Raw genomic sequence first — 22,328 nt, 5'->3', positions numbered from 1 at the left:
TTCTTAGATCATGGGAAAGAAGCCACTGAAGTACTTCTCAGAGGTATTAACTTCTACTGTAGACACTGGTATGAACTTGATGTCCGGTGAGTGATAGGTGAGTAGCAAAATGAAGTGACAGGACAGGGACAAAGATTAATGGTGAGAAATGACTCTAGCAGTCTGACAGCAATAAGGAGAAAGAAATGATAAAAAGATATGCAAGAATCCTAAAATGAAACAAAAGCAGGTAGTCTTTGGAACTTTCAACAGTAAAAGAAAACTGAAGCTGTGGATTATGGTGTGCGTATTTCTGAAGACAGAATATAAATCAGTTAAGAGAAGGCATAGGAACTTATATTATATTTTAGTAAATTTTCTTCCAAAATGGTAACCATAGAAAAATAGAGCTAAATGGGTAAAATGTAGCTCTTTGGAAAACTCAACTACTCAAATTTCTGCTTACAAATGGCTACTAAGTAAATATGATTTTTAGCCGAACTAAAATTATCTGAATCCGTGTAGAAATTTTGCCAAGTTCACAACTTTGTCAGTAGTCCCTGACTTTTGTTTGAGCAATATGGAAATACTTAATTTCATTTAATTTGTATCATGTCAATGTATACTTTTTCCTTTTAATGCAATTGAACTGTTTTCAATTTGATTTTAATCCCTAGTTTGCATGTGTTAGAAAGTATCACAGTACAACAGTCTCTCATCCTTTGCATTGTTCTTTGTACTTTTCAAGCCACTTTTATATTCATTCTCCTGTCTATCCCAATGAATTGAGCTGATCATACAGTATGATTTAAAAAAATAAATAAAAACACAAAGGTCAAGAAGGTATTATGGTGCTGACCAAAGTCATCCAGCTAATGAAAGGTAGATTCAAGAATAGATCCCTAAGCATCTATGACAATGATTTCCTTAACCTCTGGATTTTGGCTGGCTTTTGACTCATCCCTTCAATTCTATCTCCTCTGTCTGTGTTCACTGACAGCCATCTAGCCCCTAACTTCCTAACTTCTCCTTGATCTCAACGTCTAGAGCTTCTTAACCTTGCATCCATGTTTTCTGGTCTCTCCCTTGTGCTGCCAACCTCCCCTGGCTGTTCTCAGTCCCAGATCAGAATTCCTGTGTGAACCACACTGCTGCACAATGAAGCTGTGCAAGACAACAGCCTTCACCCACCCATACCCCCAGACCTCCAGAGGGAATCAGGGAATACTTGTGTCTTCTCTTCTGTTCATTACCTTCAGTTCAGTTTAAAAGTCAGATATGCACAGGGGAGTTGGTGCCTTCTGTCGGTCTTCCTCTCTCTATACCACATACAGATGCAGGCAGGCAGGCATGCATATGCACAGGCACCCATGACCAAACATATTTTATGATTTAAAGCTATCAATCACTAAATAAAACTGCTAACAATTTCATAGGCTATTTCACCTCTAAATGTGTTTAGGAAATTACGCAATTCGTTGTATACATATGTATGGAGAAAACACCTGTCCTCTGCTTTTGATATTTTTAGATTAAAAAAGAGATTGCATTATTTTGTTCATCAGTTTCCTCAGGAATCGTCTTTAAAATTATTACAGTTAAAACATTACTGTCACTACAACTACTATTTTATTTAAGCTGCCATTTCCGTTTCAGTCTAGAGCAGTTTTGCTTAATTTAAATATTTTATTAATAATCATAGAAAAACCCAGTTATTACTTAATTTAGTATACTTGTGCATGTATAGTTGAGTATAGTGGGTATAGTTGTGTATGTGTGTATATGCATATGCATATACAACTTTATATAGTTGTGTATGAATGTATATGTGATGAATAGTTAATAATAATTTTTCAGATAAAAAGTACATACGGGTTAAAGTTTTCCTCTTTGGTCCTTTGACAGATGGCTATGTATATTTAGTAGTATTTAATATTTAACTCAGGGTATACTGTTTAATTTTTAAATATTTCCTGATATTTTAGAAAACCAAGTATTAAGAGTATTTTTCTTCTCTGTAAAATCTCACATATTTTGTGATCTAACAAAGAATTGATAAGTGACATATTCAGTCTATTATGTCAGTCCACTTTATGCCAGTATTAGCAAACTTATGCAAATACAATTTCATAGTTATTAAATGAGTGAAGATTTGAAATTTATATAGTTTAGTAGAAGTTACTTTTATATTCTCCATATAACTTAAGGTTATAACATTATTTTCTTGTATGTAATAAAATGAGTACAAATTACACATTAGTTAATACAAGTAATTGGGCTAGTAAAACTAATGGGTGTTTTCTCCCGGGGCTTTTGTTTTCCTTGTAACAACTTTATTAATTGGAGCCTCACTCATTGTAAATGACAGGCACACAGCTTCCCTAAGTGTAGGCATGAAGGGGAAGGCATCGGCCTCCATAACCGAACCACGGCAGAGACGTAGCTGACCACAGGGACTGGAATACCACCCAGAAGGCTTTTCTCCATGTCTGCCTTTCTGCTTCTCTGTACAGGTTTTGATTTTCTTAGCTTTCCTATAACCGTATAGCTCACAACCTCATACCAGGAAGGGCTCACCCTTCTTTAGATCCAGAATATTCCAGGAGAGGGCTCTGGTTGACTTGGCTTGAGTAACATGGGACTCAGGGTCTGCTAGGATTGGCAGACCCTCTTCATAATATCATGCTAAATGGAGGAAGTATCCAATCCCATAAAAGAAGGGGAAAGTGAAAAATGGTGGTAAATGCAGACATTCCCAACAAGCCAGCATTTCACAGGTGCTGACCATGTGCCACACACTGTGCCAGGAAACTTACCTGCCTTGTTTAATTGCATTCTCATAATAACTTCTTGAGGGTGAATACTTACCACCCATTCTACAGATGAGGAAACTGAGAGTCTGAGAGGCTTAGAGGCATACTGTCTTCTATGTGACAGAGCCAAAATATGAACTAAGGCTTATGTCACAAAACTTGATGCTCTTAAAACTGCCATAGTGTACTATCTTAAACTACTTCAATAATAGTTAGTATTTGTAGATATTCAGTAGACACAACATTTTATTTTCTATATTCTTCGATTTTAAAATAATTCACACAGTAATTGAACATGTTTATAACTCTTTGCTTTTTTCTTTACTGTTTCTCTTTCTTCACTGAAATACCACACTGCATAATGGAATCATAAACAGTTCACTGATTTCCTAACACCGAGGGAAAAGGTGTCTAGGCAATATTAGACTTTGTCTTTTTAATTTTCATATAAAAACTTGAAGTGTAAGTAATTGCTTTCAGGCCTATAGACGACGACAATAATTTCGTTAGCTTCTCAAGTCCAATTTAGATTCATAAAGTTGTAATGCATGAAAAAGCACAGAAAAATATAATGTTACTTTCTTTTCCAGTGTTCTTAACTACAGAGGAGTAATGTGATTTTTCACAAATTAAAGTTCTATAATATCTGTATGAATATAATGCGTCTAGTCTTCAACTTTTCTAAAACATAACGAGCCAGCTGAGTAAGCCCATCGATTGGGTAAAAATTTGGAAAATGTTTTTCATGCTAACTCCTACCGTAGTAATAAAATCTCATTTAAATAAACAACAGTCCTCATGAAGAATTATATGATAAAGGTAGCAATAAAATCTCATTTAAATAAACAACAGTTTTCATGAAGAATTATATGATAAAGGTTTGTTTGATGGACATAGCATTTTCAATTAATTGTTTACCATCTATTATGTTCTCTAATCAGTGTTACAGCCATTCATAAATCACATTTGCCTCATAAAAAGATGGCAATAGTTTACACGTGTGTATTTTATTATAATCAGCATCTGGGACATTACTTTCTGATTTAAACATAAAGGACAGGAGGATACAAGGCTCTTTTAGTGTGGTATAATATACTTATTTTTTGTGATTGTTGTTGTTCTTAGTAGAAAGCTGGAATCTTCCAAGAATTGGAGGTTTTGTCATTTTTTAAGAAGTATAATCCTAGCAAAGGCATCAACTCTCCTCTTCAATTAAGCTCATCACTTATTTTGGCAGTACATAAACATAAGCCATATTTAACTTATTAGAATGGCAGAGCATGGATAGAAAGCTCCAGACTTCTTTGTAGCTCGATCAATCACTAGGGGCTGTGTTTAGCTGGCAAGCAGCCTTGGGAGAGATGGGCAGTTGTGTGGCAAGAAATAAAAGACTTTGAATCTAAATCTCCTGTCCTTTGATTCTTGAAGGAGAAAGGGGAGAATTTTCTTTTCTATTTTCTTTTTCTAGTTAAAGATATTGTACGGAGATTGATTTGTGCATTTAACAAGTACGTTTTGAGTGCTTATCATTTGCAAGGGAGTGTTCTACATACTCGGGATACAGTAGTGGGCAAAACAGATGTTTTTTTCCTTCTGAAACATTCTCAGCTTTTCCTTTTTCCTTTTGTTGCCACCCGCCTGCCCCCAGTGACCCATCTGTTGATGTCCAGCCCAAATGAATTAATTTGAATAAATTGCAAAACTGCCACTACTTGGAGGAAATTCAGGGATTATTCCTGAATGAAGAAAATGGAAAGATCTCAGGTTGCTTAGTGAGGCTGTGATTGTCTGTTCCAGGGACTCTTTGATCTTCCTGCTTCTTTCCTTGGAGTTGTGTCTGTCTAGTGGTTGGGCCCTGTTTCTTCCTCCACTCAATGCTGGGCTTACTTACTTTGGCCATTTCACAGGGAGAGTAAACCTTGAATATATTTAGACTCCAATTCTGCCTCTATTGACTTCAGGTCAGTGGTGCCATGTAGCTCCCTCCACAGTGTGTTTCGTATTCTGAGTTCCCCTCCATTTGTGTCCCCTCTCTTAATAACTTGCATTTAATATTTGTGGAAGGTAGTCCCTAAGTCTATTTACTTTTGAGGTCTTGATGTTCTCTAAATATATCTATGTTCTTTTTTCTTTAAAAAAAAGAATTTGAGAAGTCCACTGGCAGCATGGATGAGTCCATGCCGTCTTTATCATATCCATATTGAAAGATTTAGGCTGCATATTAACAGGTGAATCTGCTCTGAGTAGCCTCTTGTTATTGTCATCCTTATAATTTATTAGATTGACATAATTAGAAGCACTAATCAGCCATGGCACTTGATGATGTACTTGTAATCTGGCTCATAATGAGTGGCTGTCATCAGTTATTGTACCGAGTAGGAAATGGTCAGGGCCCTCTCAAACACTGATTGAACATTTCAGAGTTACTAAATGGATCTTAATCACTTAGTCAGAAAATTAGGAAATAATGTATTTCCCAATATTTTCATCAGAAACATCTTTTGGTCATGAGAAAAGAGAGAGAGAAATAGGAGGGGGGTAAAGAGAGAGAGAGATTGAGAGAGAGCAAGTCAAGTCTTTTCCCTTGAGTTCTTATTGGCTAATCAACCTGGTTTGCTTACATGAAAATCTCTACAGATATCTAAACCTCCCAGAGCTAGTTATAAAATATTAAAAAGGAATGGAAGAGTAACCTTCCTCAAGAGCCTACTGTGTGCCACACATGTGCCAGTAGTTTTCTATGTATTAACTGAGGTTGAAAGAGACAAGGAATATATCTAGGATTATGTAACTAGTTAGTATTAGAACGGGCATACAATCTCCTAATCTTTTCTTCTATCAAATTGTCCAGCAGTAAAAATGCCAGTCGTGAATTTTTTTCTTTACTTGATTGTTTTAATATTTCCTTTTCATCTTTTGGTAGAATAAAACAATATGATTTTAGATACATGCAAAAAAGCAAATAGTATAAATAAGGTATTTGGAATTACCATACTTGAAATGACTCTGTAAGGTTGATCCTTCTATTTCATGATAGTTTTTTGTAAGTGCTTTACACAGATGTGAGAAAGAGGAAGAAAAATGACGTGAAAATATGTCCACTTAAAAGTGTAAAATTGAATGTTCTCAATAAAAAGGAGCGCTAAAAATTCTATTCAGTCCAACTCAATTAAGCAATTATATACTGAGGACACACCAGTCTCTAGACTGGCTACTGTAAAATCAATATGAAAAGAAAGAAAACATTCATGACATTGGGCTTTAAAACCTAAGAGTAGAAAAGCCACAATGGAGATTATAAATGTTGATATCATAATTGAGAAAAAAAATACAATACATATGGGAAATGTTTATTAAACAATAACATGGGCTAATTCTAATAAATTTCTATCATTATTTCATGGGAGAAACATAGTTGCATTTTTAAAATTTAAAAGATAGCTTTACATGAGCACTCAAAGGAAGGTTTTTTTTCCCCTCTACTATTAAGATTTCTTTGAGATGTACAGAGGCTACACCTTCTTACATAATTGAATTGACGTAAAATAGACTCTTGAAATATTTTTCTAGCATGAGAAAATAGGGTTTGCACTTGATAAAACTGGGCTGGGCAGGTCAAGTAACTGGCCTAGGAGCAATGGGCAAAATGGGAGCAGGACTGATTCCAAATCCTAGTCTCTGTTCATGGTCCAGCTTTGGTTTCTCACCTGCATTCTAGTGACGTATATTATAGTCTTTTTCCTCATGGTATAAAGGAGAGTGTGGCATAAATGCTGTGCCACTAATTTGCATATTTGAAGAAGTAAAGGTAATTGGATGACAGAAAACATCAGGATTAATCTTCCCTTTTTCCTCTCTTCCTTTGTCTTCTTCCTGTTTCTTCTTTCTAAAAGATAATTATCTGTGCTCCCTTAAATAGATTTGTAATGCAATAAATAAATTGACGTTTAAAATTATAAAATATGAATATAAAATAACTATAATATTCATATTGTATAAATATATAATATAAATAAATATAAAAGTTTAAGTAAGAGGCCAGGTGCAGTGGCTTATGCCTGTAATCTTAGACCTTTTTGGAGACTGAGGTGGGAGGATCACATGAGGCCAGAAGTTTGAGACCAGCCTGGGTAACATAGTGAGACCTCATCCCTAAAAAAAAAAAAATTAGCTGGCCACTGTGGCACGTAACTGTGATCCCAGCTACTCAGAAAGCTGAGGTGGGAAGATCACTTGATCCAAGGAGTTTGATGCTGTGAGCCATGCTCATGCTACTGCACTTCAACTGGGGCAACAGAGCAAGACCCTGACTAAAAAAAAATGGGGTGTGTGTGTATATATATATATAATTATATATAATATATACAAAATTTTACTTATGTATATTATACATAAATATATATATTTTCTTCTGCGTAGCTGAGGGTATATGTATGTAATAAAAATTAAAATAGAATTCTACCCTCAAATTTTGGCCAGTTCAATGGGAAGACCTGAAGGGAGGAGAATGGAGAGTGACAGGGTATACACACACACACACACACCCCCCCACACACCCCCACACACACTTTAGAGAGTAGGAAAGTGACATAGGAAAAAAAAGTCTTCTGGTCTCAGAATTGCTAGCAAATTTATTTGGTTTTCTCCTGCTGTTTCCTCTGTCTCTAGCATTAGCCTCTATTACACCTTTCTCAATGCAAATTAGATTACCCTCTTATCACTGAGCTTCATTTGCTCTCTGGCCTCCAGTATTTAGGGACTGTGCTCTGTGTGGGGTTGACCCAGGAACCCAATGGAGTGAAAATGTCCAATGAGCTTCAGCTACATGGTCCAGAGAAATCAATTTACGTGCCAATAGGCTAGCTGCATTCCATCCTGACAACCTGTTAGAACCACTTGGGGAGCTTTGGTATCTATCCATGGCAGACCTTATGCTGACCAAATCATTACCTTTTGGGGGAGGGCCCCTGGATTATCAGCCTTAAAAACTCACTCAATCCCTCACTGTGAGGGTCGTTTCTAATATGACACCAGGGTTCTTCACTGGTGGAGAAGACTCTCTACTCGTGTAGGTGGGCTTTAGCATTTACCACAGAATACTTATTCAGAAATTCTCAAGTAACATTTGTCCTATGATTTTCAAATGAGAGGACTTTATTTTTTTAAGAATGCAATCATTTCCTTTTTTTTTTTTTTTTCATTTTTTTTCTGCCTTTTGGATGTTTGAATTTATTTATTTATTTATTTATTTATTTATTTATTTATTTATTTTACCCTAAATAGTCATACCTTCATATTTCACATGTTGCTTCTTCTTATGTGTCTCACAGACTTCTAGAACGTTTTTGTTTTGTTTTTTACTTTGCTCTGTGCTTGGCTTAAAGTATGCATTCAGCTGAGATTGTTGCTGCATTGGGAATCTCTTATTTTGACTCAAAAGTGATTCGTTAATGTTTCCTTTCTGGCAGACAGATGGTGATTGAACATAGAACTTTTCTTTTCTTCTGAGTACCTACTTGAGTGGGGATTATGTAAGAAATACTGCACAAGGACTGCTCAATCAATAGATTTTTACATTAAGGAAAGACAAAAATGTCAGAGGCAGTAGATGATGTTTTCTCACAAGACAAAGAACCCATGGGCCTCCCTGTGCCAGGTTATTTAATGTCTGACAGAATGAGTTTTTACTTTATCTGAGGAAAATTACCATAATTAAGTTGTCCGTTCTGAAATGAGTATTTTTTTTTTTACAGTAGTCCATGCTTAAGATATATTTTTGAAAAAGCCCAAGTAACTTATTAACAAACACAGGTGTTTAATCATAAAAGTTACCACCTCATGAGACTAAGAATGATTTTTTCCATCTTAGGTATAGCATTTTATATTTATATAAAATGTATACAATGTAAGTATTATATATCATTTTTTAGATATCTTTTTTTTTTTCTGAGATGGAGTTTTGCTCTTGTTGCCCAGGCTGGAGTACAGTGGCACAATATCAGCTCATTGCAACCTCTGCCTCCCAGGGTCAAGCGATTCTCCTGCCTCAGCCTCCTGAATAGCTGGGACTACAGGCGTGCGCCACCATACCCAGCTAATATTTTTTTTATTTTTAATAGAGACGGGGTTTCCATCATGTTGGCCAGGCTGGTCTCAAACTCCTGACCTCAGGTAATCCACCCGCCTTGACCTCCTGCCAAAGTTCAGGGATTACAGGTGTGAGCCACTGTGCCTGGCCTAGATATCTTGCAGGTATAAAGATTTAAATAAAGTTTGTCTTTCTAATGATACACCGGCCTTCAGAGAGTTTCTTTCTCAGAAGCCTTTGCAATCCTGACATGTTGCATGTTTTAGGGCTTTTCTCTGGGCTCCTTGATGGTTACTTGAACCTGTTTCTCTAATTCACTTATTTTATTTATTTATTTATTTATTTATTTATTTATTTATTTTTTGAGACAGAATCTCAACTCTGTCACCCAGGCTGGAGTGCAATGGCACTGTGTCCACTCACTGCAACCTCCATCTCCTGGATTCAAGCAATTCTCCTGGCCCAGCCTCCTGAGTAGCTGGGATTACAGGCACCCACCACCACGCCTGGCTAATTTTTATATTTTTAGTAGAGACGGGATTTCGTCATGTTGGCCAGGCTGGTCAACTCCTGGCCTCAGGTGATCCACCAACCTCAGCTTCCCAAAGTGCTGGGATTACAGGCCTCTAATTCACTTATTTTCTTTATTTATCTTGTACTGGTATGTTCAGCCTATCTACCGATTGTGATGTTTTCTCTTCTTTCCTTCAATTCAGCTGCCAAGAGATTTTTGAAGTTTCCCTGTAGACTTCTACCACTTAAGCGGCACAACTCGTAGTTCTGTGGTTGCTAAATATCAATGTCTAGACTTTTTTGGAAATTTAGAGAGACAAACATATGTGTTCCACCACCCTTGACTTGGCTTTTATATAATATTTAAATAAAGTCAGGCAGAACAATTTACACTGAGGATGAAAGTTACGGTTTAGGAGAGCTCGCTTCTGTGCATTTTATGATGAAGTTCATCTTATGATGGTCATTTTCCAAGTGATTTGGAACATTTTGAGGTGAAGTGGAAATTGCTAATGTGCTGTGTACTGAAAGATGAGACGTTATCACAAAGAAGAATGTGTTTTCTGTCTCAAATTAATGTACAGTTTATGTCGATTGCACTGCCTCTTTATTTGCAGCGGACAGTTAGATACCACCATCAGACCAGCTAGATAGGAAAGGAGGTATTTTAAGGTGTAGAAGATAGTGAAGTCCCAGGAGTGTGGAACCGTGCTGGAGACCTTTCTAAGCTGTCTTGAGAATTTCCCCTCAGTGTTGACCGCGTTTCTCTGCCCTTGCTTTACCAGCTCCCCATCTCTTATATTTCTGACCCTTGGCTTTGAACTTGACTTTGATTTCTGTCTGTATCCTTTGCTTCTCCTCTGGACGGTTCCAGCCCACATCCTTTGGCCTGTCCATGTGTTATGCCTGCTATTTTTATCTGAAAAAAAGTTTATTTCAGGCATTGTGGAAGCCCCCTTGTTCTGTTACATACTTAGGGTGGTCCTTGAAATCTTGCTATCTTCCTACTAAAATGTTTGTGGGCTGCAGATGATGCCCTTTATTAAAAAGAAACTGCCAAGCAGCCTTAGAGATGACCACTATCTAAGGTATGTTATTTGTCTTCAGTTATTTATTTTTAGAAACAAAATAAATTAATCTTATTTTCTGAGAGTTTTTGCTTATAATTTATAGTCATTCTTCATTAATTATACTTACCATTTATCTTGAGAATACTGAAATGAAAAAGTGTCTTTGGATTTTGTGTAACTAAATTTATGATAAAGAAAAATTGGTTTATTTCTTGTGTTATCTTCTTAGATTTCAGTGGCTTTACAAATACGTTAAAATTCAAAAATCAGGTCAGTTTACTAATCTCAGTAACTATTTTATTCTCCTTTTGAGTGTATGATTAGGTGTAGTAGAGAATTCATGGATGAAGTATGGAGAATTTTTTCTTGACCTGGACAATTTTTATCCTAGATTAATTTTTTCTTACTTTTTCTCTGTATACCTCAGTAGCTATGGTAACACTCACGCTTGGCTATTAAGAATATACAATCAGACATCCAAATTATTCTTTTTCTTTTTTTTAATCACAGAATTGACTCCTGAGGAGAAAGCCCAAAAGATTGCCAAAGCCATGCGCAAACAGTCTTCTGAAGTCAAAGAAAAATGGGAAAGTCTAAATGCTGTAACTAGCAATTGGCAAAAACAAGTGGACAAGGCATTGGAGAAACTAAGAGACCTGCAGGGAGCTATGGACGACCTGGACGCTGACATGAAGGAGGCAGAGTCTGTGCGCAATGGCTGGAAGCCCGTGGGAGACTTACTCATTGACTCGCTGCAGGATCACATTGAAAAAATCATGGTCAGCATCATTGTCTTTGAAAGATTTTTAAGAAATATTTTCTTGTTAAATATAACATAAATGAAGAGAGCCGCACATATAAATTGTTATAAGGGATTGTTACAAAGCCAACACTGCTGCAGCCTCACCCATCAGGAGTCAGGACAGATGCCTTCCATATGACCCTCACCATTGGAACCTCCTGCCCCAAAATAACAACTAATGCAACTTTTATGATAATTTACATTTATTTTTATTTTTTATCCAACTCTGCATCTCTAGACAATATAGATTAGGTTTCCCTATTTTTAAAAAATATTTTTAATCTCCAGATTTCCCCTCTCTTCCTTTTTTCTTTTCTTTTCAGTTTATTTGTTAAAGACACTGCATTGTTTGTTTTGTATTGATTCCCAGAGCCTGGATTTTGCAGAGTTGTGTCCATATGGTATAGTCTCCAGGTTCCTCTCTATTCTATATCTCTTGTAAATTGGTGGTTGGAGATAGAGATTTAATCAAAAGCACACTCTTTTACTGGGAACTCTCATCTATAAATTGCATCTTTTTGTATATTAATGAAGAATTAGTTTAGCTATAAATTCCGTTTGTAGTCAGGAATTGACCAAAGCTATGGATGTTAGACCTATGGTTACCTCCCCTTTGGTCTCCATATTCTAGAACAGCTCCAGAAAAAAAATTAATAAAATTTAGATAATAAGAGATATAAGAGCTGATTTAAAGTATACACCAAATCTCATTGACAATGTAGTCAGATAAAAATAAGTACTGAATTTTGCTAAATATTATTAAATATGTCAAAGCAACTGGAAAACAAAATCCTTGGGGATAATCAGATTATGTCAACTCCCTGAAATTATCGTTAATCATTCTTACTTACAGAGTACACACCTTCTGGCAGGAGAAGGGCTTAGGAGTCACACCTGCCAACAGACTGCCAGTTAGCACCTTTGATACTAGCAGATGTTCTGTTTTTATGGCAAGGAAGGCCACATAGTCTCTTATTCTGTTATAGGAAAGTGCAGTCATAACATGATAAATTGGTTCTTTATACTAGAACACACAGCAGTTCTGAAACCATTTTAAAACTTGCTTTATCTCAAACCCCTTAATTTGGAAGCTCTTCAAAAACAAAAGATAAACTTTCTTGATACAAAGACTCCTCATTGCCATATAACACCTGACCATAAAATGAAAAACAAAAACCAAAGACCTTGTTTGTCAAAGCTTTTTAAATGTTTTAACCTGTGGCTTATATAGAGAAACATTATTTTTGGAGAGGAAAAATTTAAATTTCTTTTTTGTTCCAAAAGATTTTTAAAGCCTGTCTTGAAGTTGTATTCTATTGTTTTAAAGTTTACTATCTTTTGAAATAAAATAGGCTATTATTTGAAATTATATGCATCTCAAAGCATTTTCTAGCATTTCATTTTTAATCTTTAATCGATAAAAAATAAAAAGATGTTGATTTTAAAAGCTAATTACAGTTCTTGAGTCCTCCAAGGTACCTACCCATGGAGAGAATATTAATGCATACAGTTAAAATCATGACTGAAGAAACCTTGAAAGATTTGAATTCTATAATTGTTCTCAAATTGAAGCTGAGGGACCCCAGCCTTTTCAAAGTCCAGAGTGAAACATTCCCTTTGCCCACCCTAACCCACACCTCCTCCTTCCCTGTGCTTCTATATTAATTGTGAATTTTTTACACTTATAATGTCTCTGTTACCATACAACTGCTCTTCTTATTTAATTGTATTTGTGTGTTGGCTTGTGTGTGCACATTCTGTCATCTATTAAAATGCCAAATCTACAGCAACGGAGAAAAACTACCTCAGCTCTTCTCCTTCCATATTGCAGCAATTCCCATGAATTTGTATGCTTCCCTTCTTCTACCCTGTCTTTGAAATGTTGGTACACATGTTGACTTCAAAGTTCCAACATTCATAGTTCTTACGCTGACTCTAGTCTCTTAAAGAGCCTCCCTACTTAAAGAGTGGACAATGTAGAAATGATGAAACCTGAGGGCCAAAGCTAATGGGATGTTTACAACACCTACTACTTTTTTTTTAATATACTTTAAGTTCTAGGGTACATGTGCACAATGTGCAGGTTTGTTACATATGTATACATGTGCCATGTTGGTGTGCTGCACCCATTAACTCGTCATTTACATTAGGTATATCTCCTAATGCTATCCCACCCGCTACCCCCATCCCTACTACTTCTAATTTAAGTTTGGTACATTATTAACTATAATTTTGCGGCCAATTTAAACTTAAACTGTTTTCCTTTAGTATCCCAGTTCTGTTCTCCATTCTGTTTTAGCTTAAATATTGCTCAGATATAATTTTGTGGGCCTTTGTCAATAGAAATTAATTCTGTCTCTTTTGGATTGCATGTCCTGTACTGAATAGTGAGCGTCTGTTCCCAAGCAGCTTCCATTCTTCATTGGGGACATCAAGAATATGGATGCTCATAATTACAATTTCTGAGTGTTCTTAGTGAGTTGTTTTGGTGATTCTAGACCTTGCTCAGAGGTGGCATTTGTCAATTCTAAGACTCATTTACCTTTTTTCCTGTAGACTCCACTCTTCCTGCCCAAGGCCTAACCACAGAATGATTATAAATGATTTGGACAGGGATAGATCTTACCTCTTGAGTCTGTAATAGGCATTGGTTTCATGGTTAGGAATGTTGTTTCTGCTGGCCACTTTCTAACTTAATTTTAAGTGGAAACATGTTAAAATCAAGTTGTTGGATTTGGTGAAAAAATATTAAGGTAGCTATGTTAAAACAGAATAAAAAGAAAATGTGAATACAAACTAAAGATAGAATCAACATTAGATATCAGTAAAGTAGAAAATAATGGCAAACATTTTCCAGAGTAAACTGCATATAATAAAAAGCATGAAAGGAAATACATAATCATTTAAATAAGTTTGAATTATTTTTCTCTTCACACACTTATTTACATTCTTTGGGTAATAAACAGTGACTTTTTGGTTCTTCATCCAAGTTACCGAAGACCTGAATTAAGTCAGCTGTTGTTGAGTGGGCAACTGTAGTTGATTTCCTCTGAGAAGGCCTTGCCATTTATTTGGAAGTAGAGTTCCAGGACCCCACGTATACCAAAATTCATGCATACTTCAAGTCCCACATTTCCCCATGGAACCTGCATGTACGAAAAGTCAGCTCTCCATATATACGTGGGTCTCACATCCTGCAAATACTGTATTTTCCATATGTTTGATTGAAAAAACTCTGTGCATAAGTGGACGCAGGCAGTTTGGTTGAGAAAAATCTGTGCATACGTGGACCCATGCAGTTCAGATCTAAGTTATTCAAGGATCAGCTGTACCAGCTTTTGTTATATTCTTTTCCAATAATATATTTTTGGTTTTTTTCTTCTAGGCATTTAGAGAAGAAATTGCGCCAATCAACTTAAAAGTTAAAACAGTGAATGATTTATCCAGTCAGCTGTCTCCACTTGACCTGCATCCCTCTCTAAAGATGTCTCGCCAGCTAGATGACCTTAATATGCGATGGAAACTTTTACAGGTGTCAGCTTATTCCCTTTCGTAATGCAGGCTTACACCTTGGGTGGCCTTTAAACCCTACCTCACTATTCTACCACTCACCGTTTTCTCTTTCTTTATTGATGGTATTTGATAATGAATTTAGCATGTGATGACATCTTTCAGTATCTTGAACCTAAAAGCCTCTTTATTTATAGAGTTTAATTCAATTTTTTGGTGTACTATTCATATGATATTTGTGGAAAATTGCAAAAGGTTAAATAAATCACAGTAATTGAAACCTGTGTTAGGTCACAGAAACATTTTTCACATAATGGCTCATAAAGGAGTCATTTTTCTTACTTTCGTCATGTATTTTTTTTGTTTCATTTTGAAAAATTAGGAAAGTCTCTATTGTTTTTCTTCTAACTGGTTGCTATTTAAATATCTTTCTTATTTTTTTCAAGATAGCATATTTATACCAGTGGTGTTTACCTTTAGTTCTCAGATTTCAGCTAATGCAGTTGGTTTAATGACTCCAGACCTTATTTCAATATGCAGTTTTGATATAGCGCATACAAACATTTGAGAGATATAATATTTTATCATATAATAGATTTGCTGAATTAATTCAAATATCCAAGCATTCAATCATTCATATTTTCTTAATGAAATTGAAGAAATTAGTGTATAATATTTTACAATCTCAGTCTTTGAAAAGAGTGTTAATAACCTAGAATTAGTAAAGCAAAATCTGTTAAATGTATACATGTTTTTCTAGTGGGTGGAACACAGAAATATTTGCTCTTTATTCTTTTTTTTTCTTCTGCTTTGTTTCTCTAATTCATTATCTTCATGTGATGATTCTTATGATCCATCTTGATTTACTTACCATTCTATTTCTGTTATCACCATTCCAATTAGAAGTCAGGGAATATGTTATACTTGAAAGAAGATATGTATTCTGTCATCCTTATCTATGATCCCGGCAACCTCTAGCGCTCAGATGTTAGTTGCTGGTTGGATAAGAAGAGAAAAATCTATGCTGGTGGGCAACACTGTTGAATTACAGGAGTAATATTTTCTTTACTCATAAAGTGTGGCATTTGAATGCTTTTAGGCCTTAATGAACAAAGTGCATACTAATGCAATTTAAATAGCTAACCAGGAGGAACTAGTGCTGTCCAGGGAACCAGACATGCACAGTTTCATTTAAGGACAGCTGCAAATGAGGTTGTCCTTTTAAGTGGAACAATAACTAGCATTACATGACCAAGGCTAGAAAAAGGAAATGGAAATGTCAGTAGGCTGTGTGCAGTTGTTATTGATTTGCATTTAGTTTCTCAGTTTAGTAACCCTTTACATTTTCATAATGCAGATAACTAACTATAGAATGTGTATTTTACAAAGGCTGGGCATGGTGGCTCATGCCTGTCATCCCAACATTTTGTGAGGCTGAGGTGAGAGGGTCGCTTGAGGTCAGAAGTTTGAGACCAGCCTGTGCAACACAGGAAAAGCCTGTCTCTACAAAATAAAAATTGAAAAAATTAGCTGGGTGTGGTAGTGTGCGCCTGTAGTCTTAACTCCTTGAGAGACTGAAGTGGGAGGCCCACTTGAGGCTAGGAGTTCAAGGGTACAGGGAGCTATGTTTGTGCCACTGCACTCCATCCTGAGCAACAGAGTGAGACCGTGTCTCTAAAAATAAAACAAAAACAAAGATGTGGATAAAAGATGTAGAGTATCCAACCTGGGCAGCATAGTGAGAATTTGTCTCTACCAAAAAAAAAAAAAACAAAAAAACTTAACCCAGCGTGATTGCACATGTGTGTAGTCCCAGCTACCTGGGAGGCTAAGGTAGGAGGATTGCTTGAGCCCACGAACTCGAGGCTACAGTGAGCCATAATCATGCCACTGAACTCCAGCCTGGGCAACAGAGTGAGACTCTGTCTTTACAAACAAAACAAAACCAAACCCAAAAATGTATATGAAAATATATGGAGAGTACATTAATATGCCTGTACAAACTTAAATATATGTCTCAACCCCAAGTAGAGATGATCAGATATAAATTTGGAGGAAAATAAGGTGTTGCATACTCACATGTCTTTTCATTTTCTGTTTATCTTCTACCACCTCACTCTATCCTTCTAACTATCTACTATCTATGTACTGTCTATTTCTCTCTCTCTCTCTCACCATATATATATATATATATATATACATATATAATCTATTATCTAACTATCTAGTTTCCTAGGCTTCTTTTTCATTTGCTCCCTATAACACTTTGTACCATCTTCCTTACAAAAGAGAGATGAGTAGTCACCGATTCCATGACCACATTTTGACTTTAGAGGCTTTAGAGACAATGTACTGCCTTAGAGGCAATGCAGAGTAACAGTTAGGGCACAGATTCTGGCACTGTATGACCAAAATACAAACAGGAGTGTTGCCACTCACTAGCTTTATGTCCTTGGGTACCTCTTTGTGTTTTAGTTTCTTAATCTGTAAGATGATGATAAAAATAACTTTTACAGTTATTATGAAGACTAAAGCGTTAATTTCTATAAATTGCTTAGAAGAGTACCTGACTCTGTTTGCTCTTATTTGAGGCCAGGAGTCTTTTTTTTTTTTTTTTTTTTTTTTTTTACCATTACTCTGATACCGGAGACAAGGAAGGAGCCTATATAAACAATCATATCCTGGGCAATAGCATCATTTATTATAGTCTTTAAAGCAAAGATATTATTAAAGTTATTGTTTCAGAATTAAATTATTTCCTCTGTCTCACATGTGCATGTGTACAGGTTTCTGTGGATGATCGCCTTAAACAGCTTCAGGAAGCCCACAGAGATTTTGGACCATCCTCTCAGCATTTTCTCTCTAGTAAGTACTAATAAACTGGACTGATCGCATTAATTGAATGAATTAGCATTTTCTTTCACTTTAATTGAAGAAGCTGTATTCCTTGCTATCAATATGTTTATTTAGATAGATGCATGTAAGGAGGTACTAACATCAATGAAAATATTGCTTAATGGTTATTATTTGTATTAATGTAATGACAACTGAGAAGTCTTCAAGGTGGAACAGAAATGAATTCATCTTTAGCTATGGTTTTTCATTGGAATGTCTGTTATGATAACTAACATAGTATCATATCATCATTGCTGTGTCATAGGCAAAGATTATGAACTTTTTCATAATAAAGAAATCAGTTTTGTATTTTAAGATTTTAAATTAATTTTTCTGCTTAAAAAGTGCTTATTTAAAATACACCTTCAACTTTTAAAGTAAAAAAATCACTCCCCATAAATCTTTAAGTGGGAAGATTTTGATTTATTAGGCTCACTGCAATTATATTTAGTTTTTCTTCTATTCAAGTATTGCATATGTAGCCAAACCACCTATGTAGAATTTTATGTAATATTTTTCAACTGGAATTTTTAAATTTATAGACTATTCTTGAGATCTTGAATAAACAATTTGAGCTTCTACTTTATTTATCATTCACTGCTGAGGATACTAAAGAATGTAGGATTTATAGTCAAACAGATTGAGTTTAAACATTCATTCTGCCGCTTACCAGACCTGTGAATTTCTGAAGGTTGATTTCTGTGTCTTAAAATACCATATTACCTATTTCTTCTGATTGTTTTGAGAACTCAGTGACAAGGCATATCCAATTACACAAAGCACCTAGCACAGTTCTTGACACAAATGCTTTCAGTAAATATTAATTCCTTTCCTTTCATTTCCTCTGGCAAATATATGTAAGAAAGCAATTTGTTTCATTTAATTCAATTTAAGTAAACTTTAAAACTTAGGACAAAGCTTGTTTCTCAATCATGACAGTTTTTTGCAACTATAACCATAGAAATAGCTAAAAAATACTATCTCTTCTAACTAAAGTGATTACATTATATTTCCTCTTAATCTTTTTGTCACTATTAATAAACTGCCTTACCTCAGTTAAAGGTTGGGCTTTTCTTTTACAATTTCAAGAATCTTAATCAGTCATTTCCTGCTCCTTCCTGCCCTGCACCTCTCTACCTCTCACCGTCCTCCCTGCCCCCACCCCTACCTCAACACCATATAGTTTTTCTGTTTCCCAAACCTTAGACCTTAGCTAGTTAATCTTTGAGTGGTATAGGCCTTCCTGGAATATACTGTGTATCTAGATGCCAGGACACATTTTTAAAGTCCGGATACCATCAACGTTGATGAAGTAAATAGGTTTGCTGTATACTTATTAGATATTAAGTATTCCAGATTTCTAAAGCTCAGTTTCTCAAAATGTAAAACTATGTACCAAGATCAAATGAAAGAGGAGTTTACAAAATAATTGAGACTGTATTTGCAATTCTAAGTATCAGTTATCTTTAATATTGATGAAATGCTACACTTTCACCTAGCAATCACTGTCGTAGTAGAAATCAAGCATGTATTCTTTTGGAAGTGAAATATTGTGAAATTTACACACATTTCATGCAAGTCAAATACATGGCCTTGTATTATCTAACACTGAGAGTCCAAGGAGGTGGAAGTTATTCAAATCAAAACAATTATTAAAATGAGTGGAGAAGTATAAACAAAGTCCCAATTAATAAATTTAATAGTTGTTATCCTTTTTTGCTTGGAATCTTTGGCTTTATTATATTTCTTGGACTTTAGCCATGGTTATAAAAGAAGCCTGTTTAGTTAGGCACAAAATAAAAACTGACCTGTTAGCCTGGTGCCAACACTGAAATGAGGTTGGCTCTAATGAGAAATATAATGTACCTACTTCCTCATTTTCATCCCTTTTTTATACTTTGGTGGGCATAGATTGAGAAAAGAATATTTGCCTTTTATAAAGAGAGGAAGAATTGTTGAGTAGAAAAATTGCTCAACTGATATTCAGAAATTGAGATCACATCTGAGCTCGACCATTTATTTACTGGCTATCACTCTTTGCGCAAGTTATTTTATCTCTACGCATTTAGTTCCTCATCTATCAAATGGAACTTTAACGTGTATCTTGCTGACTTCCTTACCAAAAAGATATATTTGAAAATGCTTAACAAAGTTTAGAATGCTGAATAGTTGTAAGATATTAATGTGACATGAAATTGAGAAAAAAAGTATTGGTGACAACTGGCTACATGAGGATCTGATGATATTTGCAAAGTATGAAAATTCAAAGTATTATCTGAATGTTGGTATTTGTTCATTTAGCAAAATTCTTTTATGGCACTAAATTCACATGTACTATTCTTCTTAAATAAGTCTTAAAATAATTGGTTAATGTAGGAATAAAGTATTTTTTATATGTAAGAAGTAACTAGAATTGAAAAAAAAAAAAAAGTACCTCAATTAAAAACCCCCATAAAATCTCAATCATAGTAAGGTCTAGTGCAAAAGTAGGAGACTGGGCTCTCTATGTGTTTCAGATGAAAGTAAGAAATTGGGATTTTTCTGCCTAGACGATTGCCTTAGTTCTTCACAACTTTTTGCCTATTTTTAAATTTCCTCTTTTTAAATTTTGTAGAATTGAATATATTTAAATGCCATCTGTACTCAATAGCTCCTCCTGTGACTATGATGCAAAGTAAAGAATGTTATTAGTCATCTGGAAAATTCAGTCTTCAAAAATCTCATTTTTAATCTGGATATACCAGGTAAAATTAATTTTGGTTTTATCAAAAATATATATGGAGTACAGTTTCCAGATGGCACTAAGGTTTAAACTGTAGTATTTATAAACAACACCATTTGAAAATTTAAAAGTATTTTTATCAACAGGTTAAATTAGTTGGCATTAGACCTTGAACCTGTATTGTTTCTTGTTTTATTCAAATGAATCCTTAAAGCCATTTTTTGTTTGGCCCAGTGGATCTCATAATTATAGGAATCCAGCTCAGAAACCAGAGCAGTTCATTGAATTTGCTATAAAATGTTCAGTTGTTTTGCATTAAGGTGTAAGGCTTTTTGGTTTCCAGTGTTTCCAATAATCTCCCTTTGTTTCCTCAGCATCAGTCCAGCTGCCGTGGCAAAGATCCATTTCACATAATAAAGTGCCCTATTACATCAAGTAAGTTGATTTTAATTCTCCCTTATAATACCAAGAAAATCATGTTTTATTGATAACTTAAGAGGCTTCTCCCCCCGTAACTTTTAAAAATGGAATTCAGTCCTGTTATCTGAAGGAAACTATGATATATTTAATGTTAAAAAGAAACTAGTTTTAACATGATAATTATATTTTTCATTTATTAAGTTAGGGATATAGGTGTGTTTAGCTGATATATTTTAAGGTAGAGATTAAAATATTTGGAGACAAACAATAAGCTATGATGGCTCTACTGTACTCCAGCCTGGGCAACAGAGTAAGATCCAGTCTCTAAAAAATTTTTTAAAAAAAATTGGAGAAAATGACAGAATTTCAAAATACTCTTGACACAATGATATTTGCCAAACTGTGCAAATTCTAAGCCATTTTTCCTCCTCCAAGAAAATCCATATAAAAATGTCTTATACTCTTCTTATTTTATTCCACCAGTAGGAAATAATGATTTATCATGAAAAAGTTAAATATTGTCAAGTTTTTCTTTGTCTTATAGAAGTTATCTGCATTATTAGCATAGGCTCATCATTCTTTGATTTTGTTGTCCAGTTAGTTTCTCCTTCTTGCACACAGTTTCTTCTTCTTATATGACATTTTATAAGTTTTGTATAATTTACACAGGCTCTTAGTAGGCCTTGATCCTTGGCTTAGGGCTATATATTGTCATGGAACAGAATGATAAAATACTACTTCTGCAGTCCCTTGTAGTGTAACTTAGTAAAGATATTAATTTACAGTGTGCTCTAGTGATGAGTCATAGTTCACCCTATTTTATGTGTCAGATGAACAGCATCATAATCATGACAACACTTACTTATTGTCAGGAGACAGCTCTGTCTCAGGTTAGCTGTGTGACCTCAGGTAAGTCAGATGAAGATCTCTGGGCCAAGTTTCCTTTATATCATTTCTAACATGGAGTGTGGTATCTCCAAAATCTATGCAAATGCTAATAATCTGCTCTTCCAATATACTTCCTGAAAACGTTGTGTGAAGTCCATGTTAGTGAAATAGTCTTTTCTTAATAATTTTTTATTTCAGTCTGAGATGTAAGCTCAGAGTAAAAAACAGGTTTGCCTAATATACAATAAATATAATAAGCAATATATATTATATTATCTTATGGGAGTTTAATATTTTTATCAGTGTATAACCTACAATGCACTGAGTTGTGAACTGAGTTGAGAACAAGGTATTGAAGCAATTGATTGGTGTCAAATTTGCCCACATAAGAATGGGAAGAGGCCAGACGCTGGATAAGTTGGCATGTCTCTAGTGAAAGAAGATGTGATTATCTAACTGAAAACATTTAAAACTGTTTACATTTTTATTGTACATTATAACAATAATAATAGTAATAGTATTAGAGAACTTTAATTCGCTTGGGTGAATATTGACTTGAATTTAGTATTACAAATTTAGATATAAATCTGATGTACTGTGGTAGACAAAATAATAACTGCTCCCAACC

The 22,328-nt window shown here is 35.0% G+C and overlaps 1 protein-coding gene across 16 annotated transcripts in view; it reads left to right on the top strand.

The window, feature by feature from the left end:
* The window catches only part of UTRN (utrophin), a 590,704-nt gene that overhangs the window by 468,674 nt on the left and 99,702 nt on the right, over positions 1–22,328 (top strand). For all 16 annotated transcript variants that reach the window (XM_021936868.2, XM_021936864.2, XM_021936872.2 and 13 more), the window contains 4 exons: positions 10,974–11,242; positions 14,651–14,797; positions 17,562–17,640; positions 20,767–20,827. In XM_021936868.2, the coding sequence (XP_021792560.2) occupies positions 10,974–11,242; positions 14,651–14,797; positions 17,562–17,640; positions 20,767–20,827 (556 nt within the window). The remainder of the gene's footprint in view (positions 1–10,973; positions 11,243–14,650; positions 14,798–17,561; positions 17,641–20,766; positions 20,828–22,328) is intronic.

The sequence above is a fragment of the Papio anubis genome, chromosome 6 (assembly GCF_008728515.1).
Source record: "Papio anubis isolate 15944 chromosome 6, Panubis1.0, whole genome shotgun sequence".
Classification (NCBI taxonomy): Eukaryota; Metazoa; Chordata; class Mammalia; order Primates; family Cercopithecidae; genus Papio; species Papio anubis.
Note: the sequence above shows the minus strand (reverse complement) of the source record. Positions and strands in the feature narration are given on the sequence as shown.